At 40.9% G+C, this 23,144-nt stretch overlaps 1 protein-coding gene across 2 annotated transcripts in view; it reads left to right on the plus strand.

The window, feature by feature from the left end:
* The window catches only part of LOC127434833 (voltage-dependent calcium channel subunit alpha-2/delta-1-like), a 150,088-nt gene that overhangs the window by 71,118 nt on the left and 55,826 nt on the right, over positions 1-23,144 (plus strand). For both annotated transcript variants that reach the window (XM_051687842.1, XM_051687843.1), the window contains exons 4-7: positions 5,039-5,098; positions 7,254-7,289; positions 7,388-7,523; positions 21,839-21,970. In XM_051687842.1, coding sequence (XP_051543802.1) covers positions 5,039-5,098; positions 7,254-7,289; positions 7,388-7,523; positions 21,839-21,970 — 364 coding nt within the window. The remainder of the gene's footprint in view (positions 1-5,038; positions 5,099-7,253; positions 7,290-7,387; positions 7,524-21,838; positions 21,971-23,144) is intronic.

Here is a 23,144-nt window from a genome sequence, read left to right on the forward strand (position 1 = left end):
CGTCCCTCCTTACACACACACACACACCTTATGTGTTATAGGATTATTTTGATATCCATATCTAATCATATCACTGTTTTGTTTGTAGTTGTAAGTCGGAAGTTTATTGACTGCATTGTATTAATTATTAATTGATATTACTGCATAAATAAACTTTGTTATATTTCAAAGAGAAGTGTTTTGGTTTGTTTTGCATACACCTGTGTCATGTTCACGGGATGTCAGTGCTCGGATTCAAGCCTTCATTCATTGTTTTTTTCCCGAAAATCGATATTCTTCGGATGTCAATTTTCCTAAGAAAACAATCTAATATTGAGACTGTTATACTATCTGGTTATTAGTCCCTGATTCCAGGGATGTGCCCCGTCAATTTTAATCCTTATTAATATTCTACTGATTTTTGATAGTTGATAATTGATAATTATCTTTGATGATTGTTGAATTTGAATGATCAATAAGCTAGTGTTAATTTTAATTAATGTTTCATCGATGTTAACAGTTAACGATTATCTTTGATAATTGTTGATTTAAAGGATTAGAAAAGTTAACATTGATTCTCATCAATGTTCTATTGATTTTAATAATTAATAATTATCTTTGATAATTATTAATTATTGCTAATAACCAAACCCACTCCTAAACGTAGCACACTACATTTACTGGAGCCCCATATGAGGTTTTAATGAGTTAGATTCAATTAATTAATTTAAATATTAATCAATAACTAAAGAAATAATTATCAGTTATTTCTGATAGTAACACTGACCTAAACAACCAGTAAAGCCCTACACTTAGATTATTTTTAGCATCTTGTGAGTTTTTTTATTTTTTATTTTTTTTTACATCAGCTCATAATGGTAGTTCTGGACTGAAACCTGCAACACCCTGATGCTGGAATGCTCAGATATTTCAGGTTTCAACCTTCATTACAGACCGCCACAAAATTACAAACCAATCACTGTTTTTTTTTTCCAAGTCTCACCTCATAGAGTGTGATCTGTGTTGCCAAGCATCAAATGAGAATTTCTTAATTTGCTTTCATTCCCCTGGTTATCAAGATTAATTTGACACCACCAAACTCTAATCTTCACATCTCATTTCAAGACCAGTAAAAAAAAAAAGCTTAGGACAAGTTTGGAGAACGAGATGTGAGAGTTCCCAGGGGAAATTAGGTCTACAGTGAGTTTCTAGTGCAGGCCAGATTAAAGAAGGTGCCATTATACTGTTATTAACCTAATCAGTTGAGGAGGCCTGGGTTAGACCTGAGCTGGTGTCTAAATTTAGTGTGCTGTCACTGAAGGGTTTTCTCATAGGCGGAGAATCTAGAGTAACGGCTGAATGCAGGTCATTCTGAGAAAGATGTGCTTGTTATTTCATCTTGACTCTAATTTATATGATATTAAAGGACAGACATATTGGAACTTGCTGAATAATTGATTCTAATGACCTGTTGTAACTGGTGTAATGGTCTATTTTTGCATTTTTGATTCCAAGTAGGGAATGCACATATTGATAAAAAGTATACATTGAATGCTTTAGACACATGAATACATGTAAACATAATTGGTTAAATAGGCCTATATATTATCGCTTTCTGTCATGGTAAATGTATTTATTTGGTAGTAAAGTGTCTGGAATGCTAGTCCATTTTCCAAATGTGCTGAGCTTTAACCAGATTTGAGAAGTTCTGTGAAGTTAAATGAACTAGACTGGATGATCACCTGATGTTGGCCTGGATCATGGATGATGGTGTCTGCCCTCTTGTCAGAAGCTGAAGCCCTGTGACTGGTGAGAGCTATCTCCAAATCATCTGTTTTCTTCTTCCTTGACTTGTCGTCTGCTTTTGACACAGTGAACCACAAGATCCTCCTGTCCACCCTCTATTACCTGGGCATCACAGGAACTGCACTTGGATGGTTTGAGTCATACCTCACTGGCAGATCTTTCAAGGTCTCCTGGAGAGAAGTGTCCAAGTCACACATGCGGTCAGCATGAACTGGTGTTCCTCAAGTATCAGTGCTTGGACCCCTCCTCTTCTCGATGTACACAACATAACTTGGACTGATCATTGAGGCACATGGCTTTTCCTACCACTGCTATGCAGATGAAACACAGGCTTACCTATCATTCCAACCTGATGACCCTACTGTCTCAGCTTATATCTCAGCCTGCCTCTTGGACATTTCGGACTGGATGAAGAAACGGCACCTTCAGCTCAACCTTGCCAAGACAGAACTCCTCGTGATCCCAGCCAACCCATCTGTTGACCACAACCTCACTATTCATCTTGGTTCAACTTAGGGCTGAGTGATATGTCTTAAAAAATTATATCTCGATATCTTTCAGCAAATTGACGATATTCAATATATATCTCGATAATTATGTATTTGCTCTAAAATGACTCAAAAGTGTGTTTTTATTTTATTTTATTTTATCAGAGGAACCATCATTTCATCCAAACAGCCACTGCAGCCAAGTAGATTCAATATTTATAGATATTAAATTAAAAGAGAGTAATTAGTTTTTCATTAAATAAACAAGGGAGAATGAAACTTTTCATTGATATGCACTTATATATATATATATATATATATATATATATATATATATATATATATATATATATATATATATATATATATATTGCATATACAATGATACCAAGTAGCTTAATAAAAATCATCATTTACCTCCAAATGTTTTTACTAATACATTTTTGTGAATGAACAGGGTATGCAAAGCTACTTCACTGACTTATTTTTGAAACCCCAGTTAAACATTGCATAATACTAAATTATTACTGTGGGACACGTCAGGTTTATTATTATAATATAATGATGAGGTATCATTATTATTCTGATTATTAGATTTTTGTTATACAAAAGTAATATATTTCTGTCCTGTTTACTTCACCTCAATCTCAGTCTTAATCAGTCTCAATCGCAAAATCATTCCAGTGCACTAAAATATTTGCTCACTAAATTATCCCACAATGCACTGTAAAAACCAGGGAGCATCATTGCTCACTATGTTCCCTCACCGGAAACATCATCATATCTTCTGAAGTCTCTCAGGTCGTTAGAAGATGAGCACAAGTGTAAAATTATGAATTCCAAGCCTTATTTTCTCTTTAAAAGAGACGTTGTTTGTAATGTCTTTCATTCATAATTATCATGAAAGTGAAACAATCTTTTAAATATTTAAGTTGTTAAAAGAAGGTTTAAAATACGCTCCTTTATATTTTTATTTCTTTGTTTATGCCATTTATCTGTTATAATAATACCGTATGTTTGAATTTCTTCAGCGAAAATGAATGATAGTGCCATTTATACAGAGATGGTGCTGACTGATAACCGCTGAGCTTCAATGCACAAGCTCGTTAATGTTTCACGGGTGATTGATTCTTTAGTGTCCCAATGTTCAGTGGATGAACACCCTTGCCAGTGCCCGAATTTGTGTTCACGATATACTGATTCACGACATAAGTAGCTAGGGAACTGATTGAGACTGAGGGACAGAAAAGGCAATGTGTATTTGACAGTTTTCAATGTTCCGCATTTACTGAAATGCTGTAATCTCCTCCTTTTCTGTTATACAATGCCGTGTTTGTAGATTTGTATAATATATTGTAGCGGTTACTAATGTTTGGAATTACGCGAATGCTTGAACCTCCATGACTTTGATTTCACAATAAACGTGAAATGATCTGAGAGCGCCGCCATGCGCGTGCACACAGTTCAGCGTGTCACTGGTTTGTTCTGAATCAGACACAGACCATGTTTATCTGTCTTTAAATCACAGCCTTTTGTAGATTGATAATCACATATGACCAACTCGCCATGTTGTTATTTTGATGAATTGTGCAGCATTGAAGGATCGTGACATTAGTCTACTGATGCGCTCTTTATGAAACTTAATGGGCAAATCACATTAAAATCATAGCGATATTCACGATATTGGTCAATTTTACATCGTCAGCAAAATTATCTCGATTTTATCGTTAATATTTGGTATATCGCCCAGCCCTAGTTCAGCTACACTAATACCAACCAGAACAGCTTGGAACCTGGGAGTGGTGGTAGATGACCAGCTTAATTTTACCACCCACATCTCATCCACTGCCCACTCTTGTAGATTTGTGCTTTATAACATCAGGAAAATTAGACCTTTTCTGTCTGAATATGCTGCACAACTCCTCGTCCAAGCACTGGTCATGTCAAGACTGGACTACTGTAATGCTTTGGTCGCTGGCCTCCCAGCTAACACAATTAAGCCACTGCAGATGGTCCAGAATGCAGCAGCGCATCTGGTCTTCAATCAGCCAAAAAGGACTCATGTCACTCCACTCTTGATTTCACTCCACTAGCTAGTTGTAGCTGCCTGCATCAAATTCAAGGCTTTGACTCTGGCATTCAGGACAGCCAGTGGAACCACACTTACTTCAGTTCACTTCTACAGGTCTATGCTCCAACTTGCTCTCTGCGGTCTATGAATGAGCGGCACCTAGTGGTCCCATTACAAAGATACTCAAAGTCTATTTAATGATTGTTCACTTTCTCTGTTCCTCAGTGGTGAAATGAGCTTCCAACCTTCACACGATCTGCTGATACCATCTCAACATTCAAGAACAAGCTGAAAACACATCTGTTCCATGAGCACTTAACCAATCCATACTAGTTGCACTTACTATTGAACTTGCACTTACTGCACAAAAAAAAAAAAAAAAAAAAAACTCTTTCTCTTTCTCTTTCTTCTGCAGTAGCGCCTACACTACTCCAGTACAACATTGCAGATTTTGTTGAACTTTGTATGACAAATTACTTACTATTTTCCTCATTTGTAAGTTGCTTTGGATAAAAACATCTGCTAAATGACTAAATGTAAATGTAATATAAATGTATTGGGACAACAGTCAATTATACTGTTTAGCTGTCATAACGCCATGATTGACCATTCAGAATCAAGTATTCTATAGAGCTGTTTAATAATGATTTGTATATACATTCTGTAACACTATCTCTTTGTTCTTGTGTTGTAGGCACTGGCCGAGACTGCAGAAAAGCTCCAGAAGGAACACCAGTGGAAGGATGATCTTGATGTAATGCCTCACACACACAAATTTTGTTTACATACTGAAACACACATGCAGGTCAAAGATAGTAAAGGGGTAGTTCACCCAAAATTTTAAAATTCTGTCTTCATTTACTCATGTACATTACGTATGTTAGTCCCAGTCACCATTCACATTAAATAGATTTTTTTTTTCCAAAAAATAAAAATTATTAATGACTGAGTCTGTCATTTTACCCAACCTAAACTTACCTTTTTGGGTGAACTTTCTCTTTAAGCTGCTGAATCTTTGAATGTTGGTAACTTTTGCATATTTTATTTCTGTTCCTTATCAACACCAATTGGATGAGAAAAAAATCAATCCATGCTGGAATACCTGACACATTTACACACACATTTAGATGACAAGATAATTAATGTCTGTTAGATGTTCAATCAGTGTTTGGTCAGACATACATACTTGCTCTCAGATCTGGCATCTGTTGTTTTGATGCACTTTAAATTCCCATGAACTGAAATATCAATTCTAATTTGCAGATAAACAGATGTGTGGTGTCTGGATTGCTTCAGTGTTGTCTATTATAGATTTGTCAGTTGGGCATTGTCTGAATAAATCATTCAAATTTGAGTCATATCCATATTTGATTTCCATCACTGGATAAGATGGTGTATATTTATCTATTTGCTTTTTCATGCTGTCTGCAAATGGAGACATAATTATACAGAGAATGAATAAAGAGTTACAAGAGCTATTGCAGAGTGAGAAATAGTAACTTTATATTAAAGTTCATATCATGCCATGCATTTTTTAATTATTATTATTTTCCTTGATGTTCACTTATAATGTTAGTAAAGTTTTTTTGCACAAAAAACATTAATAATGTAATATTACATTATTGAACTTTTTCCACCCTGTCTCTGCCCCTCTGTCTGAAATGATAAGTTTCGGTGTATTTCACCTTTAAGACACAGCCACAGTTATTACTGGCTAACATCTTTGCAGAGCAAATGTGAAGGGTTAATAAATCTGTATCCAGCTGTAGCTAGAGTGTTATAATGGACTTTCGGCCCTGGGATTCCCCCGGTCTCATCTCGCCTTGCCGCTTAAGTACGCATCCCGTGTCAGGAAATATGGGATGTTTGCCAGGTGGGGAGTTCTCAAAAGCATCCATCTTTCACCACGACAATTACGTGTGTTTTGGAGGCAGGGATATTCAAATGAACACTATTTTGTGACATTACAATGTGGACAATTTCAAAACAAGTCATTTTCTCAGGGAAAAAATAAATTTTATTTTTGGGTTGGATAGGAAGTTTTGAGTTCTGAAACTTACAATATTTTTTGATTATACAATGACCTTTGTTTAGATTACTCTTACAAAAAATGTACCATGCTACATCAATGGTATCAAATGGTATTACAAAGTTACTTTATACTATATATACTACCATGGTACTGCCATGGAACATGTAAAAGAAACATGGTATTGCTATAGTACATGCCCACAAAAATTATAGTATTACCATGGTACTATGCCATAAATATGCTAGCACCATGGTACCATGGATGCTGGTAGGTTTGTGTTGAAGACCCAGTTTAAATTGTCACAGCCTTTATCCCATGTAGGGGTGAGCTGTGAACCCATGTCTCAGCGATTTGTGTACTATAACCTAAATAAATGTCATGCACATGATTAGAAACCTAGTAGGACAGTCGGTGATGATCCACTCCTATGCCTCAAAGGCAAACGTATGTCAGATATTGAGCTCGCTCCTTAACGCGGCACCATAGCTAGTCCTGACAGCGCCCTCACACACACACACACCAACCAATAGTTCTACAAATAAATGGTTCTAAACAGTTTCATGTACAGTATGTACACACTGAGATGCACATTCATATAAAACAAACTATATACACAGTTACTCCACATACACAGAAAATACACAATCATGGCCAAACATCAGGCCAAAAACAGGCAAATACAATGTTGATATTCAACTATGCACAGATACACAACACTAATCAACTACATTCACATACATATATACACAGTCCAACAAATGAACACAAAAACACTCATACAAATACACAATACATTCAAATTAAACTATTGAAAAATATAAACATGACCAATAAATAAAAGCACTGACCTCTTCTTCACCCACTCTTTGTTGAACAGGAGAATGACACCATCTACTACAATGCCAAGGACAAGGTAAGAAAGTTTCTATTTAGCCATGGCTACCAGACGTACTGTAAATAGAGGTAGCTTTTGAATAGACAAATGTTTTTTGCTTATTTTTATGTCCCTAGTTTGACATTAATGACACAGAGGCACTGACCCGCCACAACAGGATCAGACTAGAATTCAAAGAGGATCCTGCATTCAAAAGGCCTGTTTCCTACAACATGACAGCAGTGCACATCCCAACCGACATCTTCGAAGGCTGTGAGTACAAACACACCCATGTTGTATAGAGGCAACTCACTCATTTTCACATTTGCTCTCATTTTACGACATTGCACAGTGACTAAATTTATCAGTTTATAAAAACAATCTTTCAGCGACAGCTCAAATTACTTTATTACTGTGTGTCAGGTGTAGACAGCCAAAGGCTTGCGGAAAAACCACAGACTAAATTTAGAGAGCAGCCCAGCTTAAATTCAGCATGCTGGGCCCCTGAGTGACCCTACAAATCCTACCCGCCCCCCCCCCCCCCCCAATTCTCTCTCTCTCTCTCTCTCTCTCTCTCTCTTTCTTTTCTTAAAAAGGTTATAGGTTAGTAAGTGTTTCGAGGTTATGAATCAGTTGACATGCGTTAGCGTGCTCAAATCCCAAAAGGGTTCTCTTCCATTCATCAGAGTGAACGTTCTCAAGGCTGTCTGCGTCAAACAGCTTTATTTAGCTCTCTCTCTCTCTGTGTTTGCCATTTCTATATGCACACACACACACACACACACACACGCATTTAGTTCAGTCCAGTCTCTTCAGCCCAATGTGTCCTACTCTGAAAGCCTGGATGAGTTGATTGAGCATAAAGCTGATCTCAGCTCTACAGCCAGCTATGATGTTTTATGAATGCTTTCCTTTGTTGTAAAGTCACACGGCCTGCAGGTTTTTCAAAAGCACAGGTCACTGTAGCTCTAAATTCATGAGTAAGGAGGATGTAAAAATGGAGAGGAAAATCATGTTGGAGGGATCATTTAGGAGAAAAAGAGGGAGAAAGGTGTGAAGACTTGAAATGACTAAGTTACGTAGAGGCAGTGAAAAAGAAAGCATATGAGCAGAGAATGTTTAAATGCAAACAATAGCAAAATCCAACAAATCAAAAGACAGAAAAATATGTCTTCGACCAATTAGAATGCACCATTTCCAATTCCACCAATTAAAATACACAATTGAGGACAAATTAATAGAAAATTGACTCCCTTGACCATGATGAAGGCCTGTGTGCCAAAACTTGTTGGTTTAAATGAAAAGTCTCCCATCAAGTGTCATTCAGTTTACATTTTTCACTTGCTCTTTGCTATTTCCATGCACCAAGTTCCTGGTACAGACAGGAAGTGAGGGAGATAGTCGATAGAGAAGGAGATGTTTTCAGAAGGCTTTGAAATTTTGTTTTTTTAATTTTATTTTTTTATGTGACAATGACTAGTTTAATATATGTAGAATTAATCAATATTAATCAACATTTATGTATATGTGACATATACACTGATGAGCCAAAAAATTATGGCCACCTGCCTAATATGCTGTTGGTCCTCTGCATGCTGCCAAAACCACGCAGACCCACCAAGACATGGACTCTGCAAGACCCCTGAAGGTGTCCTGTGGTATCTGGCACCAAGAAATTAGCAGCAGATCCTTCAAGTCCTGTAAGTTTCGAGGTGGAGCCGCCATGGATCGGACTTGTTGGTCCACAGATGTGCTGGGGAATTTGGAGGTCAGGGCAACACCTTGAACTCTTCATCATGTTCCTCAAACCATTCCCAAACAATGTGTGCAGTGTGGCAGGGTGCATTATACTGCTGAAAGAGGCCACTACAATCAGGGAATACCATTGCCATGAAGGGGTGTACCTGGTCTGCAACGATGTTTAGGTAGATGGCACTTGTCAAATTGACCAGATACTAGACGGGATAGCCTTTGGTCCAGATATGGGTCAGGAGCTTCCGTTACTGTTCACATCAACAATCAGAATGGGGGAAAAATGTGATCTCAGTGATTTTGACCGTTGCATGATTGTTGGTGCCAGACGGGCTTTTTTAAGTATTTCTGTAACTGCTGATCTCCTGGGATTTTCACACACAACAGTCTCTAGAGTTTACTCAGAATGGTGCCAAAAACAAAAAACATCCAGTGAGTGGCATTTTGTCTGAGATCATCAATCTGTACATCTTATCACATGGCTTGTTGAGCGCATTACTGTGGAGACATAGCACGTGTGGAGGCTTCATGCTATTCTCTGTGGCATCCATGCACAACTCACCACGCGCCCCACCGAGAGCCACATTACAGCGACCAAGAGGAGGTTACCCCATGTGACTCTACCCTCCCTAGCAACCGGGCCAATTTGGTAGCTTAGGAGACCTGGCTGGAGTCATTCAGCACACCCTGGATTCGAACTCGCAACTCCAGGGGTGGTAGTTAGCGTCTTTACTCTCTGAGCTACCCAGGCCCTGGGAAATGCCTTGTTGATGAGAGTGGTCAATGGAGAATGGCCAGACTGGGTCGAGCTGACAGAAAGGCTACGGTAACTCAGATAACCACTCTGTACAATTGTAGTGAGCAGAATAGCATCTCGGAATGCACAACACGTCGAACCTTGAGGCGTATAATTTATATATATATATATATATAAAAATTATATGTACATTCTGCATTTTAATATTTTAGCAAATGAAAGTGTAAAATGTTTCATAACATTGTTCATTCAAGTCGTTCATAAGTCACTTTCCCTATCTGTCACTCACTCGACGTTGTGTCGATGTAGTGACACTAGGGGTCACTTTTGGGAGCCTGATACACCTCTGGTCTTTGATAAAAGGCCAATGAAAATTGGCGAGTGGTATTTGCATGCCACTCCCCCGGACATATGGGTATAAAAGGAGCTGGTATGCAACCACTCATTCAGATTTTCTCTTCGGAGCCGAACATTCATGCTCACTGAGCTGAATTCCCACGACTGTTCATTCACCTCTGCTGGATCTGACTGCGCATTTCAGCGGCTTCTCCCTCCTCTGCACTGGTGCACTGCAGAGAATGCCCCTGGGCACTTCGGCAGAAATAAGAGTATATTTCTCTAAAAGAGTCTGTTTCTCTAAAAGAGCGGCACACACGGAACGTCTTTTTAAAGATGCGTCTTTTTAAAGATGACTTTCCGATTGTGTGTTATTCCTGGTTGCGCTCGTTATCTCTCGCCTTCTGACGGTCACAATCACTGTCTTTCGTGTCTGGGCACTGCTCACGCGGAGACAGCGTTCGTGGTTGGTCATGTTCTCATTGCGAGGACATGTCCATGGCAACGATGCAGTTGCGGCTCGCCTTCGTAAGAAAGCAAGCCACCCCAGAGGTTCCCTGCCTTTTACCCACGGGTATGAGACCAGCGCGGCTAGCACTGGGGGCGATTTGGGGACCCCAATGGGACCGCCTCCGCCGAGTATCCCCCCGCGGACCTCTCATTCCCCAGCACGCCCGTCTGCCCCGATCGGGCTTCCAGATGAGTTCGTCGGCTCGTCTCACGGTGAGTTCGACCTCTTATTCGGAGCCCGTGAAGTCATGAGCTCTCGAGCGCAGCATCGAAGAGCGGGCTCGTCCAGTCGGACGCGGAAGCATCAGCTGGGCTTCTCCCTTCAGGGACAATTGCCCAGTCACAGGCTGACGCGGAGATGACGACATGCTTTCCCGCTGCTCAAAACCACGCCCCGCCCCGTTCCTTTCTTCCCGGAAGTGCATGAAGAGCTGACAAGCTCGTGGGAGGCACTTTTTACTGCCCGGTTCCGATCTTTTCAGCTTCTCCGCCCTCACTATCCTCGATGGTGGGGCGGCCAAGGGCTATTTGGCAATCCCCCGGTGGATAAAGGCACTCGCAAAGCACCTATGCCCGCAGAGCGCCACCACCTGGCACGGGTGCCCAAAGCCCTCGTCCAAGGCCTGTAGGTTTACGTCGTCTCTGATGGCCAAGGCCTACAGTGCCGCTGGACAAGCCGCCTCCGCCCTGCACGCCATCGCTCTCCTGTAAGTCCGCCAAGGCGCTAAAGGAACTGCCCCGGGATTGGTGCAGGAACTGCGCTCGGCAACCAACCTCGCTCTCCGAGCGACGGAGGTCACGGCAAGGTCTCTCGGGCGGACGATGTCCATATTAGTGGTCCAGGAGCGCCACCTTTGGCTCAACCTGGTCGAGATGGGTGAGGCCGACAGGACATGATTCCTTGCTGCCCCCATCTCCCAGGCTGGCCTATTCGGTGACACCGTCAAGGACTTTGCCCAGCAGTTCTCGATGGTGGAGAAGTAGATGGAGGCTATCTGGCATATCCTGCCCCTGCGTGGCTCAAGATCTCGCACCCCATCTGCTCGTCGCCAAGGGCGTCCCCCTGTGGTGACTGCACCGGCTCCGCCGCAGCCCGCCCCTTCAGCCCGGCCCCGGCGTGGAGCCCACTGCAGGAAGCAGACGCCACTCGTCTCGCGGCCGCCCAGAACCCGTGAAAGGCTTCAAAGCGCCCTTGAGACGGGCGACCCAGGGATGATGAAACCCGCTGCTCTGGAGTTGGTAAGCAGACCTCTCCATCTTTTTGTTACCTTTGCATTTAATTGCACTGCATGCCCAAGTGGCTGCAGTACTCAAGAGTTCAGCAAGAGTGGTTTCCTTGTTCCCTGGGTCATGTATCCGGTGTGCACGGCCATCATCATGACCACCGTCCACCACTCTATTTGGCAAGTTTGGCGCTCCAGCGGCGGTCTCCCGCCCCTGAGCGCCCAGCTGTGGCACAAATCCGTCCCCGATGTGACAGTCTCCACGGGTCACGAGGACAGGCTTCTTCCTCCCCCGTCCCAGGCTGTTCCAGGGGTGGTCACAAGGAGCCAGGTAAGTGCTTTGATGTCCTTAGTCAGCACGGCCACGACATGGTGTGGCACCTCGAGCATTCTGGCGAGCGTCCGGCATCAAGATTGGTTCGCGGCGGTAGACTTGAAGGACGCGTACTTCCACGTCTCGATCCTTCCTCGACACAGACCCTTCCTGCGGTTTGCATTCGAGGGTCAGGCATATCAGTACAAGGTCCTCCCTTTCGGCCTGTCCTTGTCCCCTCGCGTCTTCACAAAGGTCGCAGAGGCAGCCCTTGCCCCGCTAAGGGAGGTGGGCATTCGCATTCTCAAATATCTCGACGACTGGCTAAACTTAACTCACTCTCGGGACATGTTGTGCGCACACAGAGACTTGGTGCTCTCACACCTCAGCCGACTAGGGCTTCGGGTCAACTGGGAAAAGAGCAAGCTCCTCCTGGTTCAGAGCATCTCTTTTCTCAGTTTGGAGTTGGACTCAGTCTCTTTGACAGCGCGCCTCACGAACGAGCGCGCCCCGTCGGTTTTGGTCTGTTTGAAAGCGTTCAAACAGAAAACAGCGGTTCCACTGAAACTTTTTCAGAGGCTCCTGGGGCATATGGCATCCTCAGCGGTGGCCACCCCGCTCGGGTTGATGCATATGAGACCGCTTCAGCACTGGCTTCAGACTTGAGTCCCGAGATGGGCATGGCGCCACGGGACACATTGCGTGGTCATCACGCCTGTTTGTCACCGTCTTTTCAGCCTTTGGACCGACCTCTCATTTCTACGGGCAGGTGTTCCCCTAGAACTCATCTCCAGGCGCGTCGTGGTCATGACAGATGCCTCCAAAATGGGCTGGGGCGCTGTTTGCAATGGGCACGCAGCCGCCGGCTTGTGGACGGGCCCGCAACTACATTGGCACATCAACTGCCTCAAGTTGTTGGCAATTCTGCTCACCCTGCGGAGGTTTCGGCCGTTGATCCAGGGTAAGCACGTGTTAGTTCCGACAGACAACACGGCAACGGTAGCGTATGTCAACCGCCAAGGTGGTCTGCGCTCTCATTGTATGACACAACTCATGCAACTTTAAAGTAAAAGTGCTTCACATGTGCTATGAGTAAATGTCTTATTCACTATACACTGTATGTGCAGTTGGTTTGATTTGGTATTTTTTGAGGAAATTAGATTGCTAACATGGACATGCCATCCATGGTTGCTGGATTACTGTGTGTGCTGTTATTTCCTTCTTCCTAATATATTAACAATGTGCAATAAAATTTGATGACTAAACAGAAATCAGAAGAAACTGCTATCTGAAATTAAAAATACAATATTATGTTTTTAGATTATTTTTTACAAAGTAAAGGTTTAGTGTGAAATTGAGTAAATATAGTGCTAAATAAGAGTTTATTAATTTTTTTGCAATTTTACATTTATGGTATTTACTGTATTAAATTCTGTGATATATCGGGTGGCATTGTATCGGCCTATCAGCCACCCTGCCCTCTGGATATCGGTATCGGCCATATAAAAAAAAACCCTATCGGTCGATCACTACTTAAAACGCATCATTTTGGGTCTCGTCAAGTCTCATTGTTCTAAATTGTGCTCCACATAGCTGTAAGTATAGCAGAAAAAAAACATACCCCATTCATCTTCTATGTACTGAAATACATTTTTGTGATAATGAATAAACCTTTTTATACCTTCCGTGAGCTCTGCGGTTGTTGAACAAAAGTATAAGCTTCTAGAAGCCACAAGTCTTCTGTGATCAGACTTTCCCTGTGAAGTACTACATTACCCACAATCCTGAATTGAGATCCACCAATCAGAGAGGTCATTGTTACCATTAAAATGGTAATGCTGCATTTCATTCAAGTCGAATGTGGGATATTCCTACTTGATATCTCCGATCACCGACCATAAATGCATTCCATTGCCAGATTCTCGGAAGATGACATTTATGGAAACAAAACTGTTATGCTCCTGTTAGCTTAGCAGGTGTATGACTGTCACCAGTGATATCTCCTAGAAACCCAATTCATAAACAATTCTGCAATGCTAGCATTTGTGCAACAGGTGTACGATTATGAAAAGAGAGTATAATTTTCCATGTTTTGAACACCTGTCTCTGCTAACATTTGTTGAACAAGCTTTAATATCATGTATAGACTTTGACTCATTTATCAATATTATTTAATAAAAGTGAATGATTATCACTTAATTTGTGTATCTTCCTGTGTGCTGACATGTTTGTGTGATGTCATGCACCTGCATCTTGGCGAAATCAGAGTTGAAAATTTTCGCACGACTTTCCAAGTTGAAATTCCGACTTCAAGTGGCGTTCCATTGCACTTTTCCGTGTCGGAAGTTGGAAAATCCGACTTTCTGAGTTGAATGGAATGCAGCATTAATGTGGCAAAAGAGCTTAGCAGTGACCGCCTACTCCCATAAACCATTGTGAATGACTGTGGCAGGATGAACGAGGCACAGACAATTACAGTGCACAGTCCCACAAAGGGGTGTTTTATTGTGACAATAGATGGAAAAGGAACTTAATGGTGTGTGGTGTCTTCGGTGCAAGGGCGTGGTGAGCGTGCTGGGGTGTCTGTGATCGTGAGTCCTGTGTTTAGTGTAGCTTCCGCAGGATGCGTGCGGTGATTGGCGCGCACTCATTGCTGGAGTCTGGAATTGAGAGAGAGAAGAGGATTAGTGACATGCCTCGGAGTTAATGCTCACCATCTCCCTCTTCCTCCGGCGTTTAAATCCGCTCCAGCTGGTTGTTCGCAGGTGACACCAATCAGCGTCTGCATTCCGTGGTTGATTGGCGAATGAGCTCCAATTCCAGGGCGACGCTGAAACGCATGGGATACTCGCCACAATGACATAATCAACATACTTACTTTTTAATACATGTCTTTTAATCTTTCTTGCTCCATCTCTGAAATGACTTTATTTGTTAGAACACTGTCAGCTGTGTGACTTTGTCGTTGTTTATTATGCTCTCTGCGTTGCCAGAAATGTGATCTTCTTTGTGATGAGCTCACCGTTGCATTTGTCCAAGTGTTTCACAGGCAAATGAGTTTGTGATATTTGTGCTGTAGATGGGGACTGAAGCAGTTGCAGTCTTCATATGACTCATCTCTCTCTCTGTCTCTCTTTATCTACCTTTGCTCACTTCAAATTACTCTCTGTACTTTGTGCTTTATGCCTGATTTTGTCTTGATCTGGAAACATCAGTTACCGATTACCCGCTGCTCTGCCCAACTAAAAGCACACAGAGACATTTCGGAATGGCACTGAGTGAAGCTTTTGGCCAATTTAGTGGTTCTCATTATTTCAGAATCTTTAAAAGCTTATTCAGTCATTTTCCCTCCTTAAAAAAATAAACGAGTAGTTCTTTTGACAGATCTCTTTAAAATCATAAACACTCACACGAGATGGTGCATTTCTTCAAAAGCCTTAGTGACTTAAGATGTTTACTTTAGTGTGATAGTGCATCCACACCACTAGGTGTCAGTAAAAGTCTAACATAAACATACATAAACAGAAAAAAACTGAGTGCACCTTTAATAATGTGTAATAAGTATATATGTATATTAATGGTGTGTACTGCTAAGTATAAAAGCATTTGTATCAGTTTACTGTATGTGTTTTTATTTGTGTTTGCCGGGCCGGCGGCCTGTGTGTCTGTTTATATATGTGTGTGTGTTTGTGTGTGTGTAAGATCAGAGGCTCTTTGCTGGCTGTAGGCTATATGTGTCTCTTATTAAGACATTAATCTGTGCTTTTTGCCTCAATGCAGCATGTCATCTGTCACCCCAATCTCAAGATGGACACAGACATGCTCCGACTGTTTGTGTGAGAAATGTGGCGTGAACATGATAGTGTGTTTGTATGTGCGTACTGGGGTACCTCTGGCTTTGCTTATAGCACACAGATTTTTTTCTTCTTCTCATATTCTCTTGCATATTCACCTTAATTCATTTAAACCGCTCAAAGTTTGCCTGTAATCAACAAATCTTTATCCATGAGCCCCTCTCTCTCTCTCTCTCTCTCTCTCTCTCTCTCTCTCTCTCTCTCTCCCTCCCTCTCTCTCACTCTCACTCTCTTCTAGGAATCTCTTAGAGAATTGGGCTATAATTTATTTTGCTCTGTTGTAATCAGACTGTCAGAATAAAGAAGCTTAGTTTACATATTGCAGCAATTCTTGAAGAAAGTTTCTACCTATGTTTGTTATTGTATTTTCACCTTCTTACCCTTACCCTTACCCTTATATACAGTACACTATGTTTATACTCCAACGGACTTCAAAGAATACTATGAATATCACATGGTACATGTCTAACAAACCAAGGTATTAACATGGTACCATGCCTAAAGATCCATAGCTATACCATTGTTAATACCATGGTACTTTTTTGAAATATTGTATGCAGTCAAATAATGTCATAGCATAAAGCATATTTTTCTATTCAGCATTCTAATTGGCTGCATCCGAATTCCTGTACTTTAATAGTATGTACTGAATTCAATGAACATAAAGTATGTACTGTAGGTAAGCAGGTTTGTATTATAAATACATTCACGGACATACTACATTAGCGTTGTTGGCATTGTCCTTTGACCCATGTGCTCTTTGAACTATCATGTGCTTGCAACAACCATGAAAACAATTTATTCTGGTATTGCCAAATAAGTACAATTTCCACATGGAACAACTTTCTTAGTACATACAACAATTAAGCCCAAAGTATACTACGGTCAGATGTGAACACCATGCCTGCATACAGGATGCATTATGCAAATGTTGTCATCAGCAGAGTGCTCAAGCATTGAACGTGTGTGGGCTGACACTCTGAACGTGCAGAATGCGCTTGTGCCTGGAATTATTTGTACTAATTAGTGATTCCACAAGGTGGCAACACTCACAAGTGAGCCGTTGCTTTCACAAAGAAGCGCTAGAAGAAGATGTAATCAACGACAACTGGAAACAACAACAATGGGTGTGCACATCAAGAGCACATGTGTGAAGAGGTCAGGAGATAACTGTATTTGTATAACTCGAGTTTGAAGGAATATAAAGACGTCTTTGTGGGTCTAAACTCCTGAAGGCAAAATTCTAGTATCTCATAGCAGTCGTAGCACGCATCCGTCAACCGCCTGTGTATGCGCACAGTAAAATTAAGTATACTTTGAAAGTCTAGTGTTCTAATGTATGTAGATGCTAAGCGTTCAGGTTAAAACCGAAGTATACTTTGGGCTTTACACATGAAAAGGGCCGCCCAGCTCACAGTTCTCTACCAAGATCTCCTCTAAATCTGACAGCTCTCATGGCCTAATGGGATAGCAAAGTCTGTATTGGTTGCCCACTCCAAGATTTTGGCAGATGCAGTACATCATCCATTTGTTGTTCACTTCAAACTCATTTGACATTGCTTTCTGCATTCTGTGTAGCATGGAATATGCATATTCGGACACAGGCATAGGGTCTTGTATTAGGGGAGATTATGATCTTGTGAGAAATCTTGCAGTTTTGCTTATTTTCAAAGAGAGAAGGAAACAGATATGTGACAGACAGAAAAAGAGTGTGCAGATTTGAGATATGTGTGTAGATGTAGGTGTGTGGTGTGGTGTCTACCCCTGCAAAATGGCAGCCTGATGGATGAACAACAGTAAAGGGGTGTGAAACCACATTAGTCTGAACACACACATATACACACAGACGCACACATACACCCACTCCCTTACACTCTCATTCACTAATGCACTTCCTTCTGGGAACAGTAAATTATGATGCCTTCATGGGCCATTTTTATAGAGATATATGTGACAAAGGCTCCTTTCACTGTTGACCTTTGATCTGTAGAGTGTATACAGGTGAAAAGAAAATAGAATTGATCTCTAAACTAATGTCTTAAGTTACTGTCTAAGATGTGAGTGTGCTGGAAGGAACTCTTCTCATGGGATAATTATAGGCTTTCATGATTCTTCACTGATCCTGCAATTTAGCAGAGAGGAGCTCACATCCACACTTTTACAGCACCACTATCAGACTTACTATGTGTGAGTGCAAGTAGTCTCAGCCTCAGACTGCTCGCCCACAGACCGCCCACAGTCCATTCACTGACCAAATTCTGAACAAAGTCTACGGTTGACCTGATCAAAACAACAATTAGCAAACACTGAGGCATTATTTGAAAAAGTGTTTATTCATGGTCATATCAACTATTTGAGATAACCCCACCCCTAAATAACTTGTAAAACCAATATGCCCGTGGTTGGTTGCTTTACATATCAGTCAGTTGCTTTCCTCCTGTCTAAGTGGGTTGCTCTTTTACATAATAAGCAGGGATTTAGACCAGACTTTATGCCCATATAGTAAAAAGTCTGTCTCTGTGAGAAAAATTGCATATTCTGCTGACACTTGAAAAAGTTTTTAACACAGTCAGTCCAGAATCAAGTCAGTCAGTCCAAGTTCAAAGTTTTCATTACAAATGGATCTTAAACATCTTATAAATGTTTTTAGTTGTTTTTCCCAATTATTATATTTTAACCTTGATTTTGGCATTTAAAAATAGCCACATAAGCTGGCATGGCATAAAAAAAAACTAGCAAACACGATTACGTGTGTACGTTGCACTGTTCCTCACAATTATGGACTTTGGGCATTAAACAGCTCACACACATTATACAAAAAACCATGATGGCAACTTACAAAATCAAAAACAGAGATGATAACTCATACTTCTAATCTCAGAGAAAAGAAAGACCAAAATATTATATACAGTAACAAAATACACTAAATCAACTGCAAGTTAAAAGATTTTCCTTGGATTTTTAAAAGCAAAAATAAATTAATACTCAATTAACAAAAAAATTGATTTTACTCAAAATGCATCCTCTGAACATATTTAAAACCCAAAATGTTCATTAATGGCGATCTCAATGCTTAATTTGCTATAGTACTAGTGGAACCAAACACAATAACAAAAAATAAAAACAGAGTGCAATTCCAGTTGGTGCAGCTAGTGGTACAGAAATTATACACTTTTAAATTATACACCCTTTTATAAAAACAGTTAAAAGGTATTTTTTAAATTATAAATAAGGGTTTCAATCTAAGACAAGACGAGAGAGAGAAAGAGAGAGAGGAAAAGTAAGATAAACAGAGAAAGTTACAGGATGAGATTATCAGAGCAAGAGGGAGTCAGAGACCGGTTTGCATCAGATATTAAGATGCGTTTCGGGTGATCAGCGCTAAATACAGGTCTAAATGGGGTCTAAAACAATTTGTGATCGGATCACAAAAACCACATATGAATGTGGCCAAAAACGCATGTGACCACATTGCATCTGAGGTGTAAACGCTAATCCGTCCTGTATGCGTCCCGGACAGCAGCGAAGCGCCACCCCTCACCTGTCAATCAACAGCTGCCCTAAAACAAGAATTTAAACTTTGCAGGTTACGAGCGGTTTTAAAAGGGAAAAAATTTTAGATTGGAAAATTAAAAAAGCGGATACATACACAATCATGAGAGCTTCACTGATCTTTTTTATTGTGTCTGATATCAACACAGATGACAAGCACGAACACCTGAAGCTCCTTTAATACAGGTAATACACTAAAAATAACAGAGAATTCTGCTTGAAATGTTGCGTTTGTGCTTAGATTAAATTTCAGATGCATCTGGGAGAAACAGCGCACCGTTTCTTTGTCTTTTGTGTCTTTTTTTGCGTTTTAATATCACGCAGTAACACTTTGACATAGTGATTGATTCATGTCATCATGAAACCGAGACCCTCCCCTTGAAATCCAAACACAAGTGGACACAGAAAACACATTTAAGCGACCAGGTGTAAACAGCGGTGTCTCGTCTGACCACATGTGATCAGATCACCTGAGACGCATCTTAATACCAGGTGTAAACAGGGTTAGAGAAGATAGTAAATTAATGGCTTCCCATGACCACTTCTTAGTATTCCTTTCCTTTTCCTGTGTTGGGTGTGTATTTGTGCTAGTTGGTGATTCTCACAAAACCTGTCAAGAAAATGTCCTGGTCTTTTACTCCAAAATCAAAAGAAACACATAAGAAAATTTATTTTCCATATAGAAAATGAAGGCTATTTTTAGGGCCATTGCATTATTTACATTATTTAAATTGGAGTGGGGGGGGTAAGGGATCTGTAAATGTGCTTAAATGCCCAGATAATAATATTACAATGCAAAAAAAAAAAAATTTATGGTCCTAAAAGTTGTCCTAAAGTCGTCCTAAAGTGCGACCCACACACTTCACTCCTTGCCTGTACCTATGGTCAAGCGTCCCCTCCAGACCCACTGTCTCTGCTCTGAGTGAGTCTCCTGGGTCAGTTCAGAGGCAAGAGATAAATGTGTTTACAGGCCTTGTTGTCGAGGTGTGTCATTAGAGTTTGATTTGGGCTGCTGATGGACCCTCTTAAAGTTGACTGATAGGGTCTGGATTGACTTTGGATGATAGAGGACGTCTGTATTGATTCAACACCTACAGTGGGAAGAGTCTGTTGATAGAAAGAGGAAGCGGGTGGCAATGGGGGTAATTAAAGTAGTCTTATGGTGGCTTAAGTCACTATTGACTTTCATTGCATCTTATTTGCATAATATGAAGAATAGATTTTTAGAAGAATATCTCAGCTCTGTAGGTCCATACAGTGCAAGTGAATGGTGATCAAAACTTTGAAGCTGCAAAAAAAGCACATAAATGCGGCATAAAATTAATCCATATGACTGAAGTGCTTTAATCTATGTCTAAACGATACAATGAGTTTGCTGAGAACAGACCCAAATAGAACTTCTTTTTTCACAATAACTACTTAGCGCCATCTAGCGCTCTGAGCATGCATCAAGCACTAGAAAGTGTAATCGAGTTTGAAATCATGATCGTTCCTAGAGACTGTGATGACAAGCTGTACGGTGAAAAAGAAGTTATATTTTGGTCTGTTCTCACTCAAAATCCATTAGAATGCTTCAGAAGACATTGATTAAACCACTGGAGTCTTATGGATTACTTTTATGCAGTCTTTATTTGCTTTTTGGAGCTTCAAAGTTTTTGTCACCATTCACTTGTATTGTATATAGACCTACAGAGATAAGATCTTCTTCTAAAAATCTTCGTTTGTGTTCTTCAGAAGAAAGATAGTCATACACATCAGGAATGGCCTGATGGTGAGTAAATGATGAGATAATTTTCATTTTTGGGTGAACTATCCCTTTAATGTTCATTTTAAAATGTGAGTCACATACAGCAAACATGATGTCCATTTCTGTCATTCTCTGTGGAAAAAATGCCTCAATTTCCTTCTAATTCAATTAGAACTGCATTAGCAACAGTAATAGTTCCTCTGCTCACTTTGCTGTTTCCTTTCCTTCAAGTGGTTTATCACTTCAAGCACTCCATGATGGCATTTGTAGTTTTGAGAGTCAGGTTCCTCTGGCGAGGAATAGCAGTGATGTAATGCTGTTTTGGGATTAGTGTTTGTTAGCACTAAGCTCTTAGAAAACTGAGGCTCTCTGCTCTGGGCTTATCTCTTAAAATTTTTTAAGATGCTTCATAGTCATATCAGTCAGCCACAATCATCAGACGACATCAGCAGATGTTGTCGATCGTGGCTTGTTGCACAAATATATGCAGAAAATCAAAATTTTCTAGATGTAGCCTGACCCTGTGTGTATGTGTTTATAACAGCCACAATAATTTTGAATGAGCTCAACTGGACTGCAGCTTTGGATGAGGTCTTCAGGAAGAACAAAGAAGATGACCCGTCCCTCCTCTGGCAGGTCTTTGGCAGTGCAACTGGCTTGGCCCGATACTTCCCAGGTAAAGCACTGGAGACACTACATTATCAAAGATTTCAATACTTATTGACATCCTACATAATAACAAGACTCAGCAAAACACATTTGATTATATAGTATATATTAAAGAAGTAAGGTACGAGAGGCCATGCTATATTGTGAATATTGTCACGGCTGAAGGGTGTTGTCAGGCACAACATGAAGTTGAGTGCCTGTAACCCCTTTAAAGTAAATTATATACAGTGCCTCCGGAAAGTATTCACAGCGCTTCACTTTTTCCACATTTTGTTATGTTACAGTCTTATTCCAAAATGGATTAAATTCATTATTTTCCTCAAAATTCTACAAACAATACCCCATAATGACAACGTGAAAGAAGTTTGTTTGAAATCTTTGCAAATTTATTAAAAATAAAAAATGAAAAAAAAAAATCACGTACATAAGTATTCACAGCCTTTGCCATGACACTCAAAATTGAGCTCAGGTGCATCCTGTTTCCACTGATCATCCTTGAGATGTTTCTACAACTTGATTGGAGTCCACCTGTGGTAAATTCAGTTGATTGGGCATGATTTGGAAAGGCACACACCTGTCTATATAAGGTCCCACAGTTAACAGTGCATGTCAGAGCACAAACCAAGCCATGAAGTCCAAGGAATTGTCTGTAGACTTCCGAGACAGGATTGTATCAAGGCACAGATCTGGGGAAGGGTACAGAAAAATTTCTGCAGCATTGAAGGTCCCAATGAGCACAGTGGCCTCCATCATCCGTAAATGGAAGACGTTTGGAACCACCAGGACTCTTCCTAGAGCTGGCCGCCCGGCCAAACTGAGCGATCGGGGGAGAAGGGCCTTAGTCAGGGAGGTGACCAAGAACCCGATGGTCACTCTGACAGAGCTCCAGCATTTCTCTGTGGAGAGAGGAGAACCTTCCAGAAGAACAACCATCTCTGCAGCACTCCACCAATCAGGCCTGTATGGTAGAGTGGCCAGACGGAAGCCACTCCTCAGTAAAAGGCACATGACAGCCCACCTGGAGTTTGCCAAAAGGCACTTGAAGGACTCTCAGACCATGAGAAACAAAGATTGAACTCTTTGGCCTGAATGGCAAGCGTCATGTCTGGAGGAAACCAGGCATCGCTCATCACCTGGCCAATACCATCCCTACAGTGAAGCATGGTGGTGGCAGCATCATG

The sequence above is a fragment of the Myxocyprinus asiaticus genome, chromosome 45, assembly GCF_019703515.2.
Source record: "Myxocyprinus asiaticus isolate MX2 ecotype Aquarium Trade chromosome 45, UBuf_Myxa_2, whole genome shotgun sequence".
NCBI lineage: Eukaryota > Metazoa > Chordata > Actinopteri > Cypriniformes > Catostomidae > Myxocyprinus > Myxocyprinus asiaticus.